Source organism: Diceros bicornis, chromosome 31 (genome assembly GCF_020826845.1).
Source record: "Diceros bicornis minor isolate mBicDic1 chromosome 31, mDicBic1.mat.cur, whole genome shotgun sequence".
Lineage (NCBI taxonomy): Eukaryota > Metazoa > Chordata > Mammalia > Perissodactyla > Rhinocerotidae > Diceros > Diceros bicornis.
The window spans coordinates 16635251-16659765 of record NC_080770.1 but is presented as its reverse complement, the minus strand read 5'-3'; the positions used below and the strand labels follow the sequence as shown (position 1 = coordinate 16659765).

The 24515-nt window shown below is 56.9% G+C and overlaps 1 protein-coding gene across 5 annotated transcripts; it reads right to left on the bottom strand.

The window, feature by feature from the left end:
* Positions 1-24515, bottom strand: TNKS1BP1 (tankyrase 1 binding protein 1). Of its 5 annotated transcripts, none has more exons than XM_058526874.1 (12): positions 24436-24515; positions 21346-21457; positions 19652-20285; positions 18080-18149; positions 12683-14047; positions 8336-10722; positions 2827-3193; positions 2403-2553; positions 2176-2312; positions 1255-1412; positions 910-982; positions 1-453 (listed from the first exon to the last, which is right to left on the bottom strand). In XM_058526874.1, the coding sequence occupies exons 2-11, from the start codon at positions 21437-21439 to the stop codon at positions 922-924; spliced, it is 5424 nt and encodes a 1807-aa protein (XP_058382857.1). In that variant the 5' UTR covers positions 21440-21457; positions 24436-24515; the 3' UTR covers positions 1-453; positions 910-921. The 5 variants fall into 5 exon arrangements, with proteins under 5 accessions (XP_058382857.1, XP_058382854.1, XP_058382858.1 ...); XM_058526871.1 differs by having other exon boundaries at positions 21346-21504; positions 24436-24501; XM_058526875.1 differs by having other exon boundaries at positions 21346-21454; positions 24436-24496.

The window sequence follows — 24515 nt, the reverse complement described above, 5'->3', positions numbered from 1 at the left end:
GGCAGCACCAATTCCCGAAAACCTTTATTGTTTCAAGTGGCAAAATGTCATTGGTCTCTGTGGGGCACCTGGCAGGGCGGAGGGAGACCAGGGGTGGGGCTGGGCTCCACCCATTACAAAAATCAAAGGCTTTTATAAAAAATGCTATAAATTGGTATCAAAAGAAAACCCAAGGGAGGCTGGAAGAGGAAGCAGAGAGGGAGGCGGGAAGAGGGCAAGGGAGGGAGGGACCAAAACCTTTGACCACTAATGACTGAATCCAGGCTGGGAGGGAAGGTGTTGGGGGAAAGTTGGGAAGGTGATACAAAGTGCATAAATGTGCCTCCCCAGACGCTCCTCAGAGGTGGAAGGGGGACAGAGGCTGCAGCCTGGGGCATGGTGGGGCTCCAGCCATCTCCTCGCCGGGGACCCTACAGGAAAGGGCACTGCCTGAGACTGCCAGAAGGAAAGTACCTGCAACCGGAGAGGAGAGAAGAGGTCAGGGCAGAGACAGTCGGGGGAGAGGAGATGCTTTGGCTTCCTCTCCCTGTGCCCATCCTGCCTCCCCCAGCTGAGCCCAGTACGAGGGACCTTGAGCCTGGTGTGTGCCCCCAGGGGTCCTGGACCAGAGGACTGGCTGACCACTCTCAGGGAGGAAGGCAGGGATGGAAGCCCTCCTCCTCATCCATCCCAGGCCAGACAACAGCCTGCTGCTCTGTGTGCAAAACCTAAGGGAAGCCAAGGGATCCTTCCAGTCCTGGAGCTTGGCTTCATGAGCCTGCTTCCAGCCTCACAAGAAAGGGGGATGGGGAGCTAAGGGCTAGAAGGGGGATGGGAATTCCTGAGTCCTCCAGGGCAGGCCCTACTCACCCTGAACCCCACTCCCCAACCCCAGACAGGCCCAAGTCCAGGAACCAGCCCCCACCTCACCTCAGTGACTTCTCAGACCTTCTTCTTCTTCAGTTTCAGGGCTTGTAGCCAGTTGGGTGATGACCCTTCTGACCTAGAAGGCAGAGGGCAAAGGTCATAAGGCAAACTTTAGGAATGCTGAACAAAATGAGGAGTAATAGGGATAGTAGGGACCCCTACTCACAATCAGAAGAGGCAGGCTGGGGCCTGGCTGCAGAGACCAGAATGCTGCCACCAACTTAATACAGTTAATTTGGGGCATGTCACCTTCCTCCTCGAGCCTGTTTTCCTCTTCTATCAAGTGGGATTTCCCTTTTCAGGCCAACATAGTAAGGTCAGTCGATGCCCAGGACTCAGGTCACCTACCCTGAGGATTTCTCTGGCTTGGGAGGTAATGCAAGGGGCTTCCCCAGCCCCGGGACCTTGCAGGATTTGGAGCGCTGGACTGCAGACTCCTTCTGGCTGGACTTGCTCTCCACCGGCTCCCCCTCCTCAGCTGAGCGGTTCCGGGCACGCAGCTTGGCCTGAGAGAGAAGTCCAGTTGCAGACAGATGTCAGAGTGACAGGCAAGAGGTTTCAGAGAGCTGGGCCTTCTTTCAAGAGTGTGCAATCCCCAGAATCAGCCACAGACCCCTGTGCAGTCCTTCTACCTGGATGGATATGCAGTCACTTAAAGACGAGATTCCCCTAAGAGCTGAGCCATACCTTGCACACAGTAGGCCCTCAAAAAGATACTGCCAAAATGAATTCAGACTAAGTGGAACAGACAAAGCCGGTAGTAACTACCGACTCCTGTGACTTTGCTCACTCTGTTCCGTCTGCCTGGAATGCCTTCCCTCCACCCCACCCCCCGCAGAGCCAACTATCTCCTACGCATGCCTCAAAGCTAAGACCAAACACTTCCATGAGGCCCTCCCCAATCTACCCTCCCATCTCACACCATCTACTGTTAAAAAGTGACTTCTTTCTTTGAACAGGCCCAGTCTTCATCTGTACCTCCCAGTGACACCTTCTCCAGAGGTAATTATGGCCATGGCTCATGCACCCCACCACCCTGTGAGGTTCTGGGACATGAACACGCCTTGTTCTTCCTTCCATCCCACTAAGCACACAGCACAGTGTCGAGTGGGGAACAAAGGATCTTTGGGGGCCCTCCCTGGAGAGCAGAACGAGAGGAGGAATGGGAAGAAGGGGATGGGGGAATGAAGAGATGGGCGGAGAGAAGGCCGGACGCAAGGTGGCTAGCAGGCCAGGTGGCTGGATGTTTGCTGAGTGACCAGATGGTACCTTCAGGGCTGATGGGCTCAGGCCAGGAAAGAGGTTGACTTTCAGCCCCTTGGTGCCCAAGGACATCCGTGTCCGGCGGTTCTGAGGCTCTTCCACTACCTCCTCGTCTGAAGATGGCACCCGAGAAGTTCGTGGCTCTGCAAGGACCCAGAGAGGGGGCTCAGCACAGGCAGCAACCCCAGACCACCCCACCCCAGACAGACACAGACATCATCAAACAACTCTACCTGTGGAGTCCTGGAACAGCCGTGCATCTGAGTCTGCCGCCTCCGAGAGGCCCAGGGTACCCCCGGGCCGAATGGCCGGGGCCCGGTGCCCACGCTTGCGCCCCAGATTGGCCCGGCTCCGATACATGGCACTGTCAAGGATCTCGGTGTCCTGCTCGGGACAATGGCAACATCACTGCCATCTCTGCCCCGTGGTCCTGTCCCACCCCCCCAGAGCCCCTCAACAGCAGCTGGCTGTGAGGTGATCCCTCCCGCAGCCTGGAGCTCTCTGTTCACATGACTACCCGCTTCCTGCCTCCTGGACTGAGACTGCTCAGGGCTCCTCACAGCTGAGGGAAACCCCAGGGACGAGGCTCTGGTTCCCCCCCCTGCAGCCCCCCCCAGACAACAGCCACCTACTTCCCTGGGCTCACTCTCCACTGACCTCGATGAAGGAGAAGTCCTGACTGGGTGAGCTGGGCAGGGGGCCTTGGGGGGGCCGCCGAGGGGGCCGTGTTGGGCCCTGCTCGCCCAGGCCGGCCCCTGCAGGGCCGCATGTGCCATCCACTTCATCTGTCCGGCTGGCTTCACCATCAGGCTGGGGCCTCCAGGAGGGCACAGGGTCCCTGCCAGGCTCCAGGGCCTCCCCTGGCTCAGCACCTGCTGTGGCTCCTTCCTCCTCTGACAGGTCCCTGAGGCCAGAGGCTGCCGACTCCCTCCGGGCTGCTGCCTTGGAGCTGCTGGCAGCCAGCATCTCCTCCAGCAAGCCCTGGGAGCCAGAGGGCGGGGAGCAGGCTGGGCACCCGCCGGGGCTGCAAAGGAGACAGACCAGAGGACAAGGTCACTGTGAGGCATACCTCCCTCCCCCAAAGCCCCCTTTATAGGATCTGTCTCCCCTTTCCCCCAACTTCTCCCTCCTTTCCATGCTTCTCCCAGACTCCTTCAGGAAGGAGATGCTCAGAGCCTCCTGAAACACAGCACAGAGAGAACAAGCTGGGCCAACCTAGCAGGTTCAAATCCCAGGTCTGCCACTTACTGAGACTCTGGATGAGTCCCTCCACCTATAAAAGCCTTGGGTTCCTCTAACTTAATAGAGTCATTAAGGGGATGAAATGATAATGAAAAGCACGTAGCCCAGTGCCCAACTCTCAGTGTGTGCCCTACAAATAACAGCTACTGTTACTGGTGCCGTTGCTATTGATGCTGTCGTGTCCCTCCCAGGGGCACCTGCTTTGACAGTCGTTCTTCTTGGGATGAGCTAGGTCCTAGCCCACCTGCCTGTCCAACCTCTTCAGCCCTCGCCCCCCACGTCACCCCTCCCCATGCCCCAGTCTCACAGCACAGCCAGGGACTCTCAGAACGTGCCAGGCCCTTGCAGGCTGCTGTGTATGTGGACAAGCTGTTCCCGCCTGGAAAGCTCCCCCATCGCCCCTCCACACACTCTCCCTGCAGTTCATTTCCTCTTCCGAGGCCCACCTGCTCCGGCCCCCAGCCACCGCTCCTCCTCAGCCCTGCCCTGGGCTCCCACCTGTGCCGGCCCTGCCCCAGAGTCTGCAGTTCTTTGTCCCCACTGGCCGTCTGTGAGCTCCTCAAGGGCAAAGATGGGGCCCCTCTCGCCTTTGTGTCCCCAGCACCCGGCCCAGGGCCTGGCCAGGAGCAGGACTAAGTAAATGTTTGCTGAGTGAGTGAGAGGCTGGGTCACCTTGTAACTCAATGCAGCTTATGCGTCTTCTGCCTGCTGCTCCCTCAAAACAACACACACAGGTGCACAGCAAAGCACGTGCTTTCACTAACTCACGAACTTCACACAAGGAACTTGTGCTGTTGAGCCGCCACCCCCTGAAATACAGACACACCCTGTACACACTCACAGCACACCTCATACAGGGAGATGTGTGCTGTTCATTTGCCATTCCCTCAAGACATGTCTAGTACCTACCCCCACATAAGCACAGCAGAGCCACACCACACACACACACACACTCATACCATGCACATGGGCGTGGGAAAGGCTGGCAGGGCAGCGCCTGGAAGCCAGGTGGGACTGGAGGGGAGGAGAATGAGGCAGGTGAGTCAGTAGCAGGCAGGAAGGGGATAGGGCGGGAGAGAACGTGTGTCAGTCTGTCCTTCCACAGGCTGCTGACAGATGGAAATTAAAGCGGTCGGGGGGGGGGGGGGGGGGCGCGGAGGCGGAGGCAGCAGCAGAAGTGTAGCAAAGCAGTAGAGTTAGGAGCAGCCCTGGATGGGGGCCAAAGCCAGCTCACCCTGCTGCCTAAAATCAGGGAGGCCGGGAGGGACGGGTGGGGCAGCACCCCACCCAGCCTGAGGAGGCCCTGCCCCAAGCCTCTCCCTGGGGTGGGGCAGAGAGAAGGCAGGCCCGCAGAGCTAAGGGGATGTGAAACAGCGGATGGGTGGATGGAAAGATCCACATCCAGAGCAAGACCTGGCCTTAAGCCACATGAGCAGAGGGCAGGGAAGGAGCTTGGTGGGCTGGGGGGCGGGGGAGACCATGAGGAAGGGAGGGTGGGGAGAGCACTGAGGAATGCAGAGTGCATCTCAGCCTGTCTAAACCCACTCACCCTTCTCCCCATCTCAGGAGAAGCCTTCCTACTTCTGAGCACCCAGAACACCTACAATCTGAGCTCCTCCCTGGCTTCTCCTGGCAGGGAAGCAGGACAGAGGAATGGTCAGGAAGCTGCGCTGGGCGCTGCCACTCCAATACAGTTATGGGCTCCATCCCCTACTACGCCTGTGGCCTTGGCAAAGTGACTGATGCACTCTGAGCCTCAGTTTCTTCATCTGTAAAATCAGGATAATAAAAGTACCTAAACTTTGCTGGGTTTGTTGGCAGAAATATGTGCCCAGCCCATAGTTACCACTTGAAAAATTTTTAGGGTAATCCCCATCATCATGAATCACCTGGCCTCAGGACTTGTCTCATCTTGTACCATCTATAGCCCTCACCCCATCTGGACTTGGCATATCCTGAGGGCCTGGACTCTATCCAACCCCATCCCTACCACCATTCCAGGTGCAGACTGGGGAATGGCGTGTAGAAGATCTGCAAAAATTCAGCTCTCCCGTGTTCCAGGCTCCAAGACCCGAAATGAGGGAGGTTCAGGGCTGGAGCTGGAATGATGTGTCCAAAGGGGCAGCAGCTGGGTCTCTTGACCCCAGAGGGAGAAGAGTACAGAAAGAGGACCACAGGTTGGGGCCCGAGAGAACATGAAGGAGCCCACAATCACAGCTGCGGGCCTTGTACGAGTCACACTGCCTCTCTGGGCCTCCGTTTCCCCACCCATGAAACGAGGGAGCTGGCCTCAACGATCTCTGAGGATCCTCTCAGTCTATGAAGGCCTCAAAATGACTGGGAGGTTTCTGCATCCCTGGGGCCCAGGGGGAGGGGCAGGAGGTGACCAAGAGGCCAGGGAGAGAAGAGGGCAGTGCATCAGCTCTCGGGGGACCCAGGAGCGCCTCCCACCAGAACAAGGTGGCCCTAGACACACAGGAGGAGCCTGAGGTTCCCCATGCCCCACCCACCCCCATACTCCTCTGGTCACAGCTCTGCTGGACAGCATTCCAGCCAAAATGATGGCCATCAGGGGCACCTTTGCCCCACACCAGGATGATGACAAAAATGTCCCCAAGGGCCTCACTTTGCGGACAGCTCACATGTATCCAAATTTGCAAAACAGCTACAATCACAGCTAGAGAGCAGGTTTCTGTCACCTCCCACATATTAACTCCTAACCCTCACAACAGCCCTGTGGGTACTGGGAGTAAATTACTCCCAATTTACAGACAAGGAATCGGAGGCCCTGAGAAGAGAAGGAACTTGCCCACGGTCACAGAGGTGGTGACAGAATCAGGACCTAAACCTGGCAGATGGGCCCAGAGCCAGATGCTCTGAGCTGGCCTCAAGGACTTCTCGTTACCAGGGGAACTTCCAAAACTTCCTTTAAAGAGCAACCTTCCGGAGTATAGAATTTCCCTAAGTCACGTGTCAGAACACTAGCTCCTCCAACAGTCAAATAAGTTTGGGAAACATTGTGTTAGAGAAAGGAAAACGTTTCCTCATTCTTGTGCTTTCACGCTCTAATTTATGCTCATACACAGATGCCCGGAGTTGCGGTACAGCCAGAGTACACAGCATTTCCCAACTTATAACACAGCCAGAAAACCTGGGCATTTTAAAAGTGTGATGGAGACCAAAGCTCAGACAGCCGAGGAATGAGGGCTCCCTGCTTCTCTGCCACCACCCTCCTCTTCCCCAGCCCAGTCTCCGCAGATTATGCTGCCCCCAGCTAGCTTCCGGGCAGCCTCTCCCTCCAACCTAAACCAAGGGAAAGATACTCTGGCTTCCCCCTTCTCAAGAGCCACCCCAATCAGAGGGGAAAGGTGGAGGGCTGTGGGTCCCACCTAAGAGTCTCGAACGCAGTGCCCACACCTGACGGCATTTAAGATAAAGAAAGCAGAAAGAGGCAATGCCGACTCTGTGACCTTAAGCGGGTCACACCACTTCTCGACCTGCAAACTGCAGAGGATAAAATCCCTTTCCTGCTTCACAGGGCAGCTGTGAAGATCAATGAGGTAATATGGACTGCTGAGCACCGGGGACTGCGGAGTTCTGTGAGTCCCGGCAAGAGAAACCAGGAACAAGCCTAGGGCACCTATGCTCTCCCAGAACCACGAATGTTCAAGCTTCCTGAGCCTCATGTTAGAAAGGGAGGCTTAGAGAGGTGGTCCAGCAACTCGTCCAAGATCCCAGGAGCCTCTGGACTCCTAGTCCTGTGCACTCCCCCTTCCCTGCAGTCTTCACCACCTGCCCACGCTCCTCCATCACCCCTCAAACAGTATGAGTCCCCAGAATGCTCCCCTTCCTCAGTTCCCTGGGCATCATCCTGGCCTCATGCTCTGCCCACCTTCCCCTCTCCTTCCTTCTCCCAAACCCCAAATGCCTCTCCCAACTGCTCCAACATCCCTCGATTCCCTCTAGGCCTTTCCTGATCCCACCTGCCCCCCTCCCACTACTCTCAGCCTCCTCCACTTATAATACAGGCCCCACCCAACACCTCCCTTCCCTTCTTCCCGGATGGCCAATGAGAAGCTCCAGGGTTGGAAAAGGTCAAACTTTTACTCAGTCAAGAGCATAAAATCAAATCTCAATGGATAGAAGTGTTAATGAAATAGATGCAATGCCTTTTTAGCACCCTTTCCAGGTGTGAAATCACCTCAGCTGGTTTTAGAACCAAAAAATCTCAGAGGCAGACCGTGGATGGCTCGTAAAACTACCAGTCTGTTTCTCTGGAAAGTTCTTTTTCAGTAACTCTGTGCATGGAGGCCAAGGTCATGGGGCCAGGAACCAGGTCCCAATGTCTTTCAGGTTCTTAAACTGTTGTTCTCCTGGGTCTTAAGACAGGACAGTCAAGAAGCACCAAGTTCCTAACTTCTGTGAGAAACAATGAGCGCCACTGTCCACTCCACTCAACCCGCAGTGGCCCAGGCCAAGAAGACAAGAGTCCTCCTTCCTATGCCTATGAAAGCATCTGTGTTCTCCAGCCTGGGATCCTCTGTGGCTTTGAGACCACCGAAAGGCCTGGGGCACAGACACTGTGCACAAGAGTGGAACCCACGAGAAACCATCCAAAGATGTGACGTAATAACCATTTCCTCCAGCACAGTCACAATACAAAATCCCCAAGGAAGCCTAAAGCATGGGCTTTGAAAGAGTAACACCTCAAACATCCCACTTGTCATCAAAAAAGGAGCTCATGTGTGTGTGCGCCATATCTCAATTAAACAAAAAGTAAAATTAAAAATTCACAGTCCAAACCATTTCAATTTTCCAAACACTGAAAGTTCTTTGGGAAAGCTGTTTCCTCCCTCCTCAGAAAGGTTGCAGTTTTTCAGACAGCTGTCACACCTTTCCTCCCACACAGGGAGGGGGCTCTTACCTGGATCCGAAGCCAGAGGCTTCTCCTGTCTCCATTCCAAGGTCATCAGGGCGGGTCTCCAAGGAAGGTAAGGAACTGTTTTCGCCCTGGGTCTCCGGCCCACTTGTCTCTCCGACCCCCAGCTCCCTGGCCTCCGACGGGTCTCTGGCCTCCAGGCCAGGGGAAAGGACATCGTTGTTCCTGAGGCCTAGCTCTGGGCACTGGCTGACCTCTCCCACTCCATGATCCCTGGCTTCACTTGGGGCCACAGAGAGCTCCACATCTTGGAGCCCCAAGTCCTGGGTCCAGTCCACCTGCCCCACTCCACAACCCCGTGGCTCCCGAGAACCTCCCGTTTCTAGGTCACATGGCACCTCCAAATTCCTCAGACCCAGATTGCTGCCCCAGTCCACCTGGCCCGCCCCAAGCTCCCTGGGGCTGCAGCCTGCCCCTGCGGCCATGTTTCTCAGCCCGAGGTCAGGTGTCCAGTCTGCCTGTCCCACTCCACGCTCCCGTGATTTAAGGAACTCTCCGGCCTCTACACCTGACCAGTCGGTCTGCCCCACGCCACTCTCTCTGGCCTGGCTGGGGCCTTCTACCTCCTCTGCCCCAGCCAAATCTCTGCCCCTCACCCCAACATCAGAAGTCCAGTCCTTCTCCCCGACTCCAATCCCCCTGGGCTCCTCAGACCCTCCAGTCTCCAAACGGCTGGCCAGGTCCACATCTCTCAGGCCCAGGTTGTCTGACCAGCCCATCTGTCCCACAGCATCCTCCCTGGCCTCACTCGAGCCCCTGGAACCCACACAGCTGGACACTTCCAAGTTCCTGAGGCCCAACTGGTCAGTCCAGTCCACGGGCCTAGCCGCGGTCTTCTGGGGAGACACAAAGTGGCCACCTCCCATCTTGCCGGGAGAGCTCAGGTCAGCACCACTCACTCTGTCATTGCCGATGATGCCAAACTGACGGCTCCTCTCAGTATCCTCTATGCAGAACTCGCCACTCCAGTCTCGGTGCCCCGGGCTGAAGGCCACCTCTGGCTGGCGGACAACACCAAGGCTGAAGTCGCTGGCCCAGCCTCGCTGCCCCACCTCCCTGTCTTCCCGGTCAGCATCACTTGGGCTCTGGCCTCCCACCTGCTGTCTCCCTTGCAGCCCTCCAACCTCCTGGCTGGCACTGCTGCCTTGCCAGCTGCTCTGGTCCCTCTGCCCCAGTGCCCCATCCTGCGACTGGGGGGTGCTGGGGCTGAACAAGCCCCCTGACTCGCTCTCTTCTGGCCGGCTTGCCGCCTCACTGGCCTCGCCCAGGCTGTCTCCGCCACTTGGAATCTTCTTCTCAAACTCCTCATCCTGTTGCTGAGCTTCCTCAGGGCTGAACCCGGCACTCAGGGCTCTCATTCCGAAGCCTCTGTCCTGGGGGCTGAGGGCTGTGGAGCTGCCACTGCTGCTGTAGTCCCTCATCCATGCACTCCTACCAAAATCCTGGTCCAGCTGCTCTGCATCCCGGCTGCCGTAGGTGCTGAGGGAAAGATCTCTCTTCCCAAACTCCTGGTCCTGCTCCTCTGCATCCTGGCTGCAGTACCTGCCAATGTGGTTCTTCTTCCCCAATTCCTGGCTCTGCTCATCTGCATCCCCACTGCTGTAAGTACCCAGAGAATCTCTCTTTCCGAATTCCCAGTCCCGAAGGCTCGTATCCCGACTGCTGTAAGTACCCAGCAAATCTCTCTTCCCGAATTCCTGGTCCTGAAGTTTTGCATCTCGACTGCTGTAAATACCCAGTGAATCTCTCTTTCCAAATTCCTGGTCCTGGAGTTCCACATCCCGGCTGGAGTAAGTACCCAGCGAATCTCTCTTCCCGAATTCCTGGTAATGGAGTTCCTCATCCTGGCTGGAGTAAGTACCCAGTGAATTTCTCTTCTCAAACTCCTGGTCCTGGAGTTCAACATCCCGGTTAGAGTAAGTATGCAGCGAATCTCTCTTCCCGAACTCCTGATCCTGGAGTTCCGCATCCCGGCTGGAGTAAGTGACCTGGGAATCCCTTGTTCTGAACTCCCAGTCCTGAACATCCGCCCCCTGGCTCTGCTGAGTGCCAAGCTGGGTTGGCTTTCCAATCACCTGGTCCTGGGCTGCGAGCACTCCACTCCCATCTTGGCTGCTGACTTCGATCTCCTCCTGGCCGATGCCACACCTGCTGGCCCACTCCCTGGCGCTCTCTTCCCCTGCTCCTTGCCCACACTTGCTGGTCCAGTCCCTCTCTCCAAGGCCTGAGTCCCCTCTAGAGCTCACACCCCCAAGGCCATAGTCCTCAGAAGTGTCTTGGGACCAGCTGGAAGGACTAAAACTGCTGGGATGTGAGTCTGCTGCGATCCCAAATTCACTCTGCAGATCCTTCTGGGCCCAGCCAAGGAGTCCCTGGGAATCAGAAAAAAAGGAGAGAGACAAAGAAACAATGCTTAGAGTCAATCAGGGTAAGACTCAACCCAGAATAAGAGTCAGCACAACCTAGTGCCTGAGAGCCCCGCTTCAGAGAGCCCGAAAGCCTGGGTTTGGATCCCAGCTGTGTGACCTTATGCAAATCACTTAACCACTCTGGGCTTCAGGGTCCTCATCCTTAAACGGGGATAATTCCTACTGCGTGGGGTGGGAGGATGAAACAAGATCATGTAAGCCAAGGGCTCAGCAGAGCACCTGGTACAAAAAGGGCACTCAATCGATGATCCCATGGTCATGTTTACAGCCCTTGGGCAACACTTGGCTAATGGCCAGGAGAAAGCCTGCCTAGTGGAGTGGTCTTCACGTGGGTGGGGGGAGGGGTACTCTTTCAATTAGGAGCCCGCAAGACTCAAAGCCCCTCCACAACCTCCTTTCCAAGGCGGGATTCCACCACCACCCCGGCCCTTCTAGCCCCATGAGATCCCAGCCCCATCCTCCCTAAGGAAAACACCCTGCCACCAAAGCCCTCCCCAGAAAGACTCTCAGCCCTCGCTAGGCCCTGGAGGAGACAGAAGGGACACCCCCTGGCCCAGGTGAAAGACCCAGCCAGGGCTCCTTGCACCCCCCACCCCATACTCCCTGACTCACTCCTGCGCGCGGCCAAGCCCTAGGCTCAGGGCGGCGGAGCCGGCCAGCCTCATCTCGCAACGCCGCGTTGGCCAGCAGCCTCTCCAACACAGACATGCTGGGCTCCCTGTCCCCAAGCTGGGCCATGGCCCTGCTCTACCCGCCCCAGGCTGCTGGGTGCGGCGGGCGCCGCTGGGACAGGGGTGGGCCACTCTCCTCGCCTGGACCTGTCCGACGGCTCTGGCTCCCTCTCACCCTGGCCCCGCTCCCTCCAGAGCAGCTGCAGCTCTGGCTGCCCCGCCCAGAAGCCAGTTGAGTCACCCACATCCCAGGACAGACACACCTACTGCAGGAGCCAGCTTGGCCTTAACTCCTTCCTGCTCCTCCTCCGCCCCAGAGGCCCCCTGGCTCCTCCTTCCTTCCAGCTCCGCCCCTATCAGCTCAGGCAGGGCTTGAAAAACACATTTCAAAAGCCACCTGGACCCCAGCCCTTAAATTCAGAGGCAGCCTGGTAGGAGAAAGGGCACTGGGCACTGGCGCTCTGGCCCAGGCCCAGCCACCAACTTGCTGGGTAACTTTGCACAAGGCTCTGCCTTCTCTGGGCCTCAGGTGCCCGTCCAAAAGCAAGTCGTGAGCTCCACGGTAATAATGTTCACAAAAACCAACACTTACTAAGCGCTCATGATGAGCCAGGTGCTGTTCTTAGTACTTTACGTTATCAGAGCTCATTTAGTCTTCGCCATCACTCTATGAGGCAGAGCGCATCATCATTATCCCCATTTTACAGACGTAGAAACTGAGGCACAGGCGGAAAAGTAACTTGTTCAAGGTCACAGCAGAGCCAGGAGACAAACCAGGCAGTCTGGTTCCAGAGCCCACGCTCCACAGGGCTGCACTATTTCACCTTTCACAATACTCTGTGTGATAATGGACTGAACACTCAGTATATGCCAAGCACTGCCCCGGGCACTTTCCACGTCTCATTTTACCCGCAATACAACCCTCAAGAGACCAATGTTATTATTACAAAAGGACTCTGAAGCTCAGAGGCGAAGGTACATTCCCAGGACCACTCAGCTAGTGAATACCGGAGTCGGAAACGAGCTCACACTAAACCCTAAGCACCATCTTGTACCCTCTGCTCCGCCAGCTTTGCCGGAATACACAGCTATGAGCGGCATGTCCATTGCTGCCTTGCTCACGGCTGTGTCCCAAGCTCTTGAAACATAAAATCCACGTTGAAAGAACGAAGCCCACTGAAGCCCTGACCTCCATCCTGAGGTCCCCACCCTCCTTGGGCCCATGTCCTCACCTCAGAGCAGGCACTCGGGGTCTGCATGTCCTTCAGCTCAGACCCAGCTCCCCGCCTGGCACTGCCAGCACTGGGTGGTGGGGAAGCCAGGAGGTCATCCAGCCAGCAGGAGCTGCTTTCAGGGCCTGCAGGCTCAGGGGACGCCCGACAGGGGTCTTGAGCCTCTGTCCTGGGTTGGGTGGTCTCAGCCTGGGCCAGGGTCACGGCCTCCTCCTGGGCAGGCAGTGCCTGCTCGGGGTCAGGGGTGTCAGCAAAGAGGACACAGGGCTGGTCAGGGGATGCTGGCTGCTGCTGCCCCAGGACCGGCTCCAGGACGGGCAGAGCGGTCTCCCTGGTGGCCGGAGGGAGCTGGGACTCCTCTCCGGCCAAGGGCTCCCGGTCCTCGCATCTCTCCTCTGCCTGCAGCAAGGCTGGTCCAGGTGGGCCCCTTGTTGGTAGAGGCTCCAGCGGAACAGCTGGGGACTGAGGCTGACTCTCTCCATCGCCCTCTTGGGTTAGGGAGATGCCCGGATCATCCACCTGCACCCAGGAACCAGGCCTTGCCGGCCCCTCTGGAGCTGACTGGGCCCCTTGCCCCGGCTGGGACACTCCTTCCTCCCTCCTGGACACAGCCCAGTCACCAGCCTCAGCAGCCTCAGCGGCCTCAGTGGCTTCGGTGATGGGTGACGGGGGTGGGGAGTCCAGTCGCAACACCCCCAGACCAGAAGGCCGCGTGGGGAAGGTCCATTCAAAGGACTGTGACAAGCTCCAGTTGGACTCTGTCCCACTCCCAAAGGGACGATCCAGGGCCGACTGGCTCCCCTGGGTTTGGGGCAGGGCAGCCAGCGAGCCCCCCAGCTTCTCCTGGTCTTGGCTGGGTGACCGGAGCACACCTTCAGAAAATCTGCGCTGAGCCAGGCCAATGGCGGGGAGGTCTGCGTCACCCTTGGCCACCTCCTCACCAGATGGCAACGTCCGAGCAACATCCAGCAACCCACCCTCCGCCATCAGGGGTTGGGGCGAGGCAGCTGGAGGCTGCTGCGAGCTGTGGCACCCCAAGACTTTCTCAAGGAGAGGGCTTTTGGGTCTGGGGGCCTCAGGGGCTTCCGCAGCAGGGAGTCCTGGGCTAGGGGGATGGCAGGAACCCTCACTGGGCAGGGCTGCAGTTGGGGATGCTGGAGTCTCAGGCAGGCAGGGAGAAGCCCCAGAAGCTGTAGGACTCGGGGCTTCTGGAAGCTGAGAGTGGCGGGGAGAGCTCTCATCAGGTGAGTGAAGACAGGGAGACCCAGGGGTTGGGCCTGCGACTTCAGTGGCGAGGCCTGGGCTGGCGGAGCCTCCATTCTCTGAGGCAGGGCCTGGACTTGAGGGGACCCAGGGCCTGGCAACCTGCAAGAGAAAAGGCAAGAGCCATCACCCACCTCTCAGGTGGACAGGGGACGTCCCTGCCAACCCCATATAGACCCCAGGTCAGCTGCTTCCTCACACTCTCACTCCATACACCAGAGGAAGAAACCAGGGCTCAGACGGGGGCCTCTCAGGACAGCTGGGAGAGGCCCCAAACAGGAGTTAGGGCATCTTAAGCTTCTTAGAGTTCACAGATTCCTCCTTTAGGCCCTCTCCTCAGAAAATACACACAGCCTTATTCACATAGTATCACTCACACCATTCTAGGTGGCTCAAATGTGTCCACTCAACCCAAAGCTCATCTAAGGATCTCCTAAGAGTCCATGGTTGATGGGTCAAGAACACTGGCTTTATAAAGGGAAAAGGATAACTAGGGAATCTGACCATCCGGGCACGCGGGGGTTCTGCCTCAGACTGGGGCTCCAAGCCCAGTGATGCTCCAGACCAGCTCCCAGGAGCAGCTACAGCGGGGAGGTGTGGTGCTCCCCACCCTGCCCTGCTCAGCATCTCCACAGGTCCCAGCGCCACTCAAGGAAGTAGGCAGGCCTTGGGATTCAGGTGAAATGAGTGGGGGGACGTGACAGCACCTGGTGTGGGGTCCCTCCGGCACTGCCTCCTGTAGGCTGTATGGTGGTCACTTCGTGTCTCTGAGCTTCTGTTTCCCCATCTGCAGCCCCACTGGGGCTGATGGCAACAACATCCATCTCACAGAGTAAAGTCAGGATCAAATAAGATTTGTGCACATGGCCTCTCGGGATAGGACTTATAGAAATAATGGATGCAGTGGGACAACGGGGGGCAGGAGGAGGAAGGGGGCAGAGGGGGCACCAGACACCTGGCACTCCTTCACCGCTCCACTCAGCCTGCCCCTGACAACGAAGTGAGTACGCTCTATCTGACCTCCGCCTTCCCCAGAGGTCACGCTTCCCCTGCTGCCCTGTCCAATGGGGCTGTCTCTCCCACATCATCACCTACTGGGTCTGGGCAGGGAAAGGCATCCTGCTTGCCCCTTCCATTCCCTCCATACTCCCTCCTCTCTACAATGCTCTAATTTTAAAGCTCATGTCCTTAAACTATACCACTCACCACCCCTCCTGTTAGAGGCCCCTACAGACCCCTCGTTCCTTGAAAAGCACAGCTCCTGGACCAATGCAAGCCTCCCCAGTGCTACTCCTGTTATAACTCCTAGTGATTTCATGAGCCAGTTGACCCTTCCAGCACCCTGGCTTTGTTCCATGACCCCTTCTTCTGCAATGACTTCGTGACCCACCTCTCCCGGGGTCATACCCCAGACCCTGTCCTTACTGATAACTACTGCCCCTCCATAATTTCAACTTCAAGTGTCCCGCCTGCCCACTCCCACCTATCTGTCCAGCTCCCACTTTCCATTTCCCCACCACCCTCAATCCTTCGATCCCTCTGGGAGGCACAGCCACTGACCCCCCTTCCTTCTCACTGTCCCCCGTTCCCCTCCTGCTCTCACTTTTCTCTTTACCACCACTGAAGTCACTTTTGTACACAACCCTCAACTCCCTCCTTCATCCTACTGTTTGACCTGTTTCAAGACAACTCTCCTCCACCCTAAGGCTGCACCCGGGCAGCCGGACGTGGCTGGAGAAAAGCACGCAACCAGCACGGCTGGTCTCACTTGAGCTTCACCCCCACTGTTCTCAAATGGGCCCTGGAGCCACTCCGCAGTCCTACTGCCTTCCCCTCGCTCCCAGGCAACGCAGCCTCTGCTCAAAACTCTGACACCTCCTCCCCATCCTCTCTCAGCTGCCAGCCTCACTTCCTGTTCCTGAGAGCACAGAGGCCATGGGCAGAGAACACCCACACCCCCACTACCTGCCTGTGAGCCCAAGCACTCTGCTCCCCTTCTACAATCAATCACAGACTGTCCTTGCTCAGAGCTACAGCCAACCCCACTCCTGCATCGATGTTTCCTTCTCTTCTGGAGCATTTCCATCAGCACATAAACTGCTCTCATTTCTTGTCTTAAAAAAAAATACTCTTGACTTCACCTCTCTCTAGCTACCGTCCATTTTCTTGAACACGTTGCCTATATTCTCTATCACCATAGCTATTCTTGCCCCGTTCTCTCCAGAACTCGCTCCAAAGAGGCTTCTTCCTTCACTGAACTGCTCTTGTCACCAATGACCTCCCTGTAGCTAAATCCCACTCTCAGAGCTCATCTTCCTTGACCTGTCGGCAGTGTCTGACCACTGAGGGCGCCCTCCTCGAGTCCTGGAAGCTGGCTTCTTCTGGCCTCCAGAACTCCACCCTCGTGGGCTTTCCTCCTACCTCACCGCTGCTCCTTCCGGTCTCCTTGCTACGCCTCGGTTCCCCTCCCTCCTCTCCCTCACCCACTCCCTTGGTGATCTCAGCCAGTCTTAACCACCATCTGTTCACTGACAAGTCCCTGGATCTCCAGACTCAAATATCCAACTGCCCACTCGACATCCCCACTTGGATGTCTAAAAGGCATCTCCAACTCAACAAATCCAAAATCAAACGCTTCCTATCTCCCCCGATCCTGCTTCACCCTTAGAAGTCTCCATCTCAGTAAACATAACCTCTTCTGGTTGCTCAGGCCAAAAGCCCTGCAGTCCAGCTTGATTCTGCACCTTCTCTCCCCACATCAATCTATCTGCAAATCCCATCCACTTCACCTTCAATTTCTATCCAGAGTCGACCACTTCCCACCATCTCCACCCACAAGCTACCTCTAGGGTCCAAGCCGCCATCATCTCTCACCTGGAATATACCAATAGACGCCTACTGGTCCCTGCTGCTGCTCTTAGCTCCCTGCAACCAATTCTTAACCCAGAGGGCAAGTGGACTCTTTACAACTAAACCAGCAGCATTCAACTAAACTAGTCACTTTTCTCCTCCAAATCCCTCGATGGCTTCTTCCCCTCACTCAAGCCAAGGTCCTTTAGTGGCTTGTGAGGCTCAACACAATCCAACTATCACCTCTCGGTCCTCACCACCACCCGGTCTCTCACTGCAATACATCTTGGCTTCCTTGCCAGGAAGGCACTGAGGCCTTTGTATTTGCAGTTCCCTCCACCAAGAATGCTGTTCTCCAAATATCCACACAGCCCACTCCCTCGCCTTCTTCACAGCGAGGCCCTCCCCAACTACCCTCATCCCAGCATTCTCTACCTTTACGGTCTCCCCAGCACTTGTCTGACGCACGACACATCTGCTGGTTCACAGGGATGTCAGTTTGTGCCTGCCCCCGCCACATCAGACGTGAGCTCTCTAAGAGCAGGGACAGGCTGTGTTTTGTTCTCAGCTGTTTCCCCAGAGCCTGGCTCATAGCAAGTGCTCATCAAATATTTGTTGGATGGACGAATGAATGAAGTCAGGCCTCCATCACAGGGCAGACAGGACAGTCTCTGGCCAGCAAGGGCTCTATGAGCAAAAGGGGCCATCCTGACATCATTTACTCAGGAAAACAGGGTGACTCTCCTCCGAGCATGCTGTGAGGAAAGGGGGAGATGTAACAGGAGACCCCCAAGAAAGGACTCTTCCCTCTTCTGAACCCTGAGAAGGCAGCCCAGCCAGGGAGACCACTGGAGTCAGACCCTTCAGATCCTGCCTCAGCCCCCGGGTTACTTCAACTTTGTGAGCCCTGGCATCCTCACCTCTCACGTGGGACCAACAGGGCCTACTAGCTGGAGTGATCCAAGGATTAAGTTAGTCAATGTTCCTGGGACATGCCCAGCACACAGGAGATCCCTGATCAGTGGCAGGTGTTATGGATATTATAACTACTCTTAATAATTAGCAGCTTCATGGCCTGAACTGCACGTAGCCACCTTGCTGACTGAAAGCAGTGGCCTGGGAGTCGAGAAATCTAAGTCCCGGGGCCAGCCCTCTGGGAAGTCACCTCCTCCACGGGACTCAGTTTCCCCATCGGATTACAAGGAGGGTGGAACAGATAATCTCAGATGGCCTTTCCAGCTCTAAAATACTAGGATCCTGATTCGTAACAGGAGAATAACTCACGTCGGTAAGTGGCTTAGGGCTGGCCGGCTGAGCCAGGTCCCCGTTGAAGGCACGATCAGAAGCTGTGCTCCTGTGAGGGAGAAAGACAGGAAATGAAGAAGCCTGTCACAGATGGATAAGGGGACAGAGCTGATCAAGAGTCTGCCTAAGCGACTGTAACAGCACCCACAGTTAACCACAGCCCCCCAGCCAGGCATTTACTACTGAGCCCTGCCTGGAACCACGGGGGACAGAGAAGCTGTGCAGTTTCAACAGAGGAAGTGCCCCAGGAGAGGGTGCCTATTCCCCACCTGCACATCAAGGGTTAAATTCCCCCAGCCCCTTCAAGAAAAACATCCTGCATGCCCAGACCCCTCAATGGTTCCCAACAAGATAACTCCTCCTTCCCTGAGCCCATAAGGGGTTAAGGTTCTCCTCCAGCCAGGGAGAGTGCAGCTGGTCCCGGCTGCCCTGCCAATACTTCTTGAAGGATTGCAGGGGGAGGGAAGGGGGAAGAGTGATTTTCCAAGGTTTAAGTTGTTCCTCTTAAACTCTGCTTGGAGGGAGGGAGGGGAGGAGGATGGAAGACGGAACCCAGCCTGGGAAGGGCGTGACCTCAGGCAGCCCTGGTCTGGGACAAAGAGGGTTAATTACAGGCCCTGCCCTCCAGGCACTTTCAGGTGAGAGAAGGGTAAGGCTGGAGGCAGGGCAGGGGCCTTCAGCTTCTGGCTCAGCCCAGACCACAGCAGCAGGAGCAGAGGGGAGCCTCTGGGCCCAGCAGAGCAGCCAAGGGCGCAGGGGGCCCACTGGGCCTCAACCTGGCTCTCCCCACCCTGAGGATGGCCTCCATGCAGCTGATGGCACCTGAGATACCTCAGGCCCCTCCTCCAATGCCCTGTGCCCACCACCCCAAGGGGCGCCTCCTGGCTAGCCTCCCTTTACACTGGCACCAACTCCAGAGAAGTGTATCATATGCAACAGTCTCCAACCCAGTCGCAACCTGTGCACGGACACTGGCTGGCCTGGCATCAAGGCATGTTCCTGCTTTATCTCTCCCATCAGACTCCTCCTCATGGACAGACTGTGTCCTACTCATCCTGCTACCCACACACCCCCAGCACCTGGCACGCTGCTCCACCCACGGGAACTAGCAGTTAAGAGCACATGCTTTGGAATCAACTAGACCTGAGTTCAAACCCTAGCTCTGCCTCTTACTTGCTAAGGAACCACGGGAAGTCACTTTTGAGCCTCAGTTTCCTCATCTCTAAAATGGGTCTAATATTCCCTTCACTAAACAGGATGGCTGTGGATTAAATGAGGCAGAGCTTGGCTCTCAGTATAAAAAAACTAAAAATAAACTTCCATGCTGTACATTCCACCATAAACAGGCATCAACTCTGCAAAGACAATTACAATTTTAAAAAGAATATAGTAATGATAATGCCGTCTGCTGGGGGAATGCTTTGTGATAGACCAGGGTCCGCCTGCACTCACAGCACAAGACAGACGTAAAAGTGAAGGTCACAGTCCCAGATGGGGCCACCCACTTCGTCCTCCAGGCTGCAATAAAACACACAGCCTCCCGCCCTTCACCTCTCCTCGGGGGTCTTGCTGTGCTCCTCCGGGCACGCTGTGGGAGATTTTGCTGGCCCTTCCTGGGACCATCCCCTGGAGAGGGGCCCACCATCCTCATCCCTGGGACCGGTGGCCACGCCGTAGGTCCTGGAGCCATATCTTGAGCTGCCATCATGGTTGAAGGTGAGGCGGGAGCCCCAGAGGCGGTCAGGGCTGGCCGGGACTTCCTTCCGTGGCTGCTCCATCTTGGCCAGGATCTCTTCCACTGTGGTGGCTGCAAAGCGCTCCGTGGCTGGACGGAAGGGGGCAGGGGCCTTCCGCACGCCCCCCGGGGCAGCACATCGAGCCGGGGGTGTCAAGGGGGGCATCTCTTCTTTCCCAGCCTCCTCTTTCCCAGTCTCTCGGGTGACTTCTCCCCCAGCAGATGCCTCGGACGTAGGCCTTGTCGCGAAGGGAAGGGGACGCTTGCTGCCACCATAGGGCTGGGGGCCCGCCAGCATGTTCATCTTCCGGGCAGAGGGCAGCTCAGCCAGGGGACCCCGGGGGGGCCGAGGCCCAACAGGTACCAGCAGGCTGGGCTTGGCAGGCAGGGCTGGCTTGGTGGGCAGGGCCCGGGGTTTGGGCTTGACAGGGGGTTTGGCCCGAGGGTCACCTGCCAAAAGGAGAGGGTTGGTTGGGGGGCTGTCAGAAGAAGCAGAAAGCAGAACTTCATCTCCCACGCTACAAACTCAAAATGTTCACATCTAGGCACCAGTCAAATGTCACCTCTTCTATGAAGTCTTCCTTGATTTTCCATACACAACCCAGAAGCATCTTCTTCCTTCTCCAAATTCCCAAAACGTTTAGTCAATTCACCTTATAAGCTAAAGCTATTTAAGGGCCCAGCTGGCACCTTATTTCTCTTTGTACACCACTTTGCACCTAACACATGTTCTTATCAGATGAATGAATGAATGAGTGAATGAATGAATGAGCAAATGAGCCAATAAACAAATGCCTGCCTACCCCCATCAAGCAGTCAGCCCACCATCAGTAACATTACATGATACTCTACTATACTATTCACCACTGTAAACCTTTTATTCCAAGGGATCTTGCCCGCTCTGCCTCCCTGCTGCCCCCTCCCCTGGTGCATAGTCAGGCCACTCCCCACTGTCATCCGGTGTGTGATCAGGAATGCAAACTTAGTATTGACCTAAACCAAACAGAAGTAAACCTGCTACAGGAAAAAAAACAAGACCAGAAACCTACCTTCTATATAAGGCATGTCAATGCCAAATAAAAGACCTTGGAATTACTCACAGCCACAGCCCTTCTACTAGAATCCTGTATCACCCACTCATTTGGCTCAGCCTAAGAAAGGAGTCTTAACGGGGAGCCAGGAGGCCTGGGTTCAAACCCCCATAAACGCACACCATTTCTCCTCTGGGCCTCGGTTTCCTCCTCCGTAAAACACCCAGCTTGATCCACAACCTCTCAGAAGGTCAGTCTGCTCTTATCTGCCAGAGATCTATGATCTCCAACAGTTCTGAAGGGTCTCAACAGGAGCTGAGAACCTTTCAGACTCATCCTGCACGTCCTCAACACTCCTCTCTCCCACCCACCTCAAGAGAATCATTGAGCCCACCGCCTCCAAGACAGAATGGGGGTTCAACCTCTGCCCCTCCCACTCTCCTTGCAGTCACCCCGCCCCACCCTGCACCCATAGGTACCTGGCTCAGAGCCAGCAGATACCAGCTCCTCCTCCATCTCCTGGGGTGGTGGGGAAGCCATGACTGTGCCTTCCCGGAGAGCAGACACTTTCATCACATGCGGCAGAACCTGCTGAGAATTGGGAAGCAGAGGGGTGTGAGCTGGGGTGGCTGAAGACCCTGGAAAAGAGAGAGAGAGAGAAGGCAAAAGCGTTGGGCGTTGGCAGCAGGCTTAGCCGGGAGAAGTGTCCTACTTGAAGCAGAGTGTGGGACAGGAAGAGGGAACTTCAGAAGGGGGGTTGGGGGAGGTCAAGGGAGGTCCCAGCAGCCATATCCTCCACTCTTCCCAGACTACTCTCTAACTTGTCACCTAACCCCAAAGGCCTGGAGCTTTAGGGAGCTGCCCACCGCGCCCTCCTCTGGCAAGCTCCCCCAGACACCCCACTTACTGCTCCCAGTGCACCCCTTGAGTCCGGTGGCCCTGCTCTTGAGGTTTCTACTCACGAGCAGAGCAAGAGGCCGCAAAGTCTGAAGTCTCTCCGTGAATCACCTCATGGGAGACGGGAAAAACCCGCTCCTCCCCAACCTGGGGCTCCGCCCCACCGCCTGCCTCCCCCTTCCCGCTCACCCTCCTTCCCTCCCCTCCCTCCTGCAGCTGGGAGTGGTTCCCTCTCCCCCCTCTTTCTCCCTCCTCCTTCCACATCCCTGCCCTACTCCCGCCTCCCTCAGAGCTGTCTCATCCAAACACGGAAAAATAAGGAATAAAAAGTAAACATCTGGAATACATTTTTTTCTTTAATTTCTCAATCGCTTTGGCTTCAGCTTGGAATTTGATGAGGTAAAGCCAGGGCCTAGTCCTGTTGCCATAGCAATGGCCTCCCACTGGATTTCCAGAGCCTCGCCAAGAGGAAGGAGGAGCCGGCCCAGGCCTGGGCTGGGGGAATGGGACAGGGCTTGAGAACATCCGGGGGCTGGGGTGGCTTGGGGGAAAAACTCCCTGGGGTTCCCCCTTCTAGGACAGTCAGGGTGGGACAGCCACAGCCTACGAAAAGGGGCTATGTGGGCATCACTCACCAGCCTAGGGCTGGCCTGAGGGGTTTTGAGGGGGACAGAAGAAATTGTAAACCAAGTGACACTGCCTTATAGTGAAAGCCAAATGGGTGCCTCTCCTCTAAGCTCATGACAGGAGTTCTGGGGTCCGATATACCAGGATGCAAATGCTGAGTGGGTCTACCACTTTCTAGGCGTGTGACTTCAGGCACGTCGCTTACTTCTCTAAGCCTCAGTTTCCCTATGTGAAAAATAAGAGTTCCTGAGACTGTTGGATCACATGAAATGATGCATGCAAATTGCTTAGCACAATGCCTAGTGCATAACTGTCCAATAAATGTTGGCCATTATTAGCATGATTCCATTCAGCGTCACCAATGAGCAAACATCCTTGGTCACCATCTTCTCCTCTCCCCAAACTGTTCCTTCACTCCCGCAGACCCAAGTCATGTCACCTGTTCTTCAGACACTCAACAACCTCCTCAGTTCCCATCCTGGCTCCTGAAGCACCATCCCACCCACAAGAACCACCCAGGCTCTCCAGCCTGGGGGACAGAGGCCTGCCCCTGTTGTTCCAAAGGAAGGAGGATGTTTCCTATCACCCAGTAGGCACAAAGTCGGTGAGGACAACCCAACCGTCTCCAACCTGCAAGGGGCACTGCCTTCCTCAGAGTCATCCCCTCCAGCTGGGCTGGGAAGACAGCACCAAGTCCTAACAAGGGACCTCAGTGCCCAACCTTAGCAAAAGCCCCTCAGCCCTCACCTTTGACCCTGAAGCAGCTTGTTTCAAAGACAGCAGAGAATATAAAGAGGGTAGGGAGAAACCCAGGACCATCAATCCCTTTAGTTAGCCAGCTACCATGGAGGACTGCTCCTCGTGGGTGGGTGAAGAACCGTGCAGAGCCAGTCTAAGTGTGCGTGGGGGGAGGGGCACATGACAGAAAAAAGAAAATTAAAAAAACACAAGACTGTTTCCTTGTCCTTGAACATTATTACAAGGGACACGGTGTGGGTGGTTACAAATGTGGAGGAATTGGCCCAAAACCAAAAAACCTTTTCACCTGGGGGCCTGATGGGCACCTCTGGGGTAGGAGGGGCTGCAGCAATGAAGTGGGGGCTCGGCTTCCCCAATTGAGGAGGGGGCCACAGCAGCTCAGAGTCCCCAGCCCGGAAACCCTGGTGACCAAGACCGTAGCCAAAAGCTGTAGAATCACAGCGGCTCTAAGCACTCCCCACCTCCAGGAGTCAGGGGGAGACTAGCCGAACCCCGGGAGCAAAGGCCGCCAGAAGGGCTGGGGAGAGGCTCGGCAGCTCCAACTAGGGCGCAGGGATGCAACGAGGCATCGGCGCAGGCCGGGTCGCCCCTCCGGACCCTGGGATCTCCGGCCGGATCCGGGGCCAGAGAGGTCGGCAGCGACAGCACGTACACTGCTGGAGGAGGGAGGGCCAGCGGGAAGACAGAACAGCCCGGGGCGAGGGGCCGTCTGGAGGGGCCCAGTGGGGAGCTCTGGACACAAGAGGGGACGGCGGCAGCCGAAGAGGAGGAGAAGGTGGTGGTGGTGGTGGAGGAGGAAGGGAAGGAGGAGGGGGCGGCGGCAGCAGTAGCGGAGGACCTGTGCGCGGGATGTGAAGCAGCCGGCGAACAGACCAGGCACTAGGGACGCGGGCCGGGTGGGGGCGGACTGGGTGGCTGGGGGCGTGCCGAGGGAGCCGGAGGAGGGGGCCAGCGTGCGCCCTGGGGAAAGGGAAGCGGGGGTCCCTCTAGCAGCTCCGCCCGCCCCGGGCCCCGCCTCAAGCCCTCGCCCCCTCCCCCCTTTCTTCTGGCTCGGCCAGCACGAGCTTCAGACCGTGCATCCTCCGCCCCCGCGCACACGCGCCAGCTCCGCGGTACCCTTGCTTCGCCCCCGACCCCTGCAAACTTTCCTGGTGAACCCCCCCCTCCACCTCAACTCGAGGTCCTGGCTGGAAAGCGCCCACTCCTTCCATGCCTCTCCCCCGTCCCCAGTCCAGTCCCGGACCCCGCCCCCTCCCTCGCCCTCCTGCCCGCCCCCGCACACTCACGCGCTCCCCCAGAATCCGGCTCCGCTCGGCTCGGGCTCGGCGCCCCGACGCCAGTCTCCGCCGCGGCTACCGCTGCCGCC

Excerpts from the sequence above, each read along its gene's own strand:
- TNKS1BP1 (XM_058526874.1), bottom strand. The coding sequence starts at position 21,439 with ATGAAAGTGTCTGCTCTCCGGGAAGGCACAGTCATGGCTTCCCCACCA. Across the intron at positions 2,554-2,826 it reads AGGACTTCTCCTTCATCGAG|GACACCGAGATCCTTGACAG; the intron begins GTCAGTGGAGAG and ends TGTCCCGAGCAG. Across the intron at positions 1,413-2,175 it reads TGAGCCCATCAGCCCTGAAG|GCCAAGCTGCGTGCCCGGAA; the intron begins GTACCATCTGGT and ends CTTCTCTCTCAG.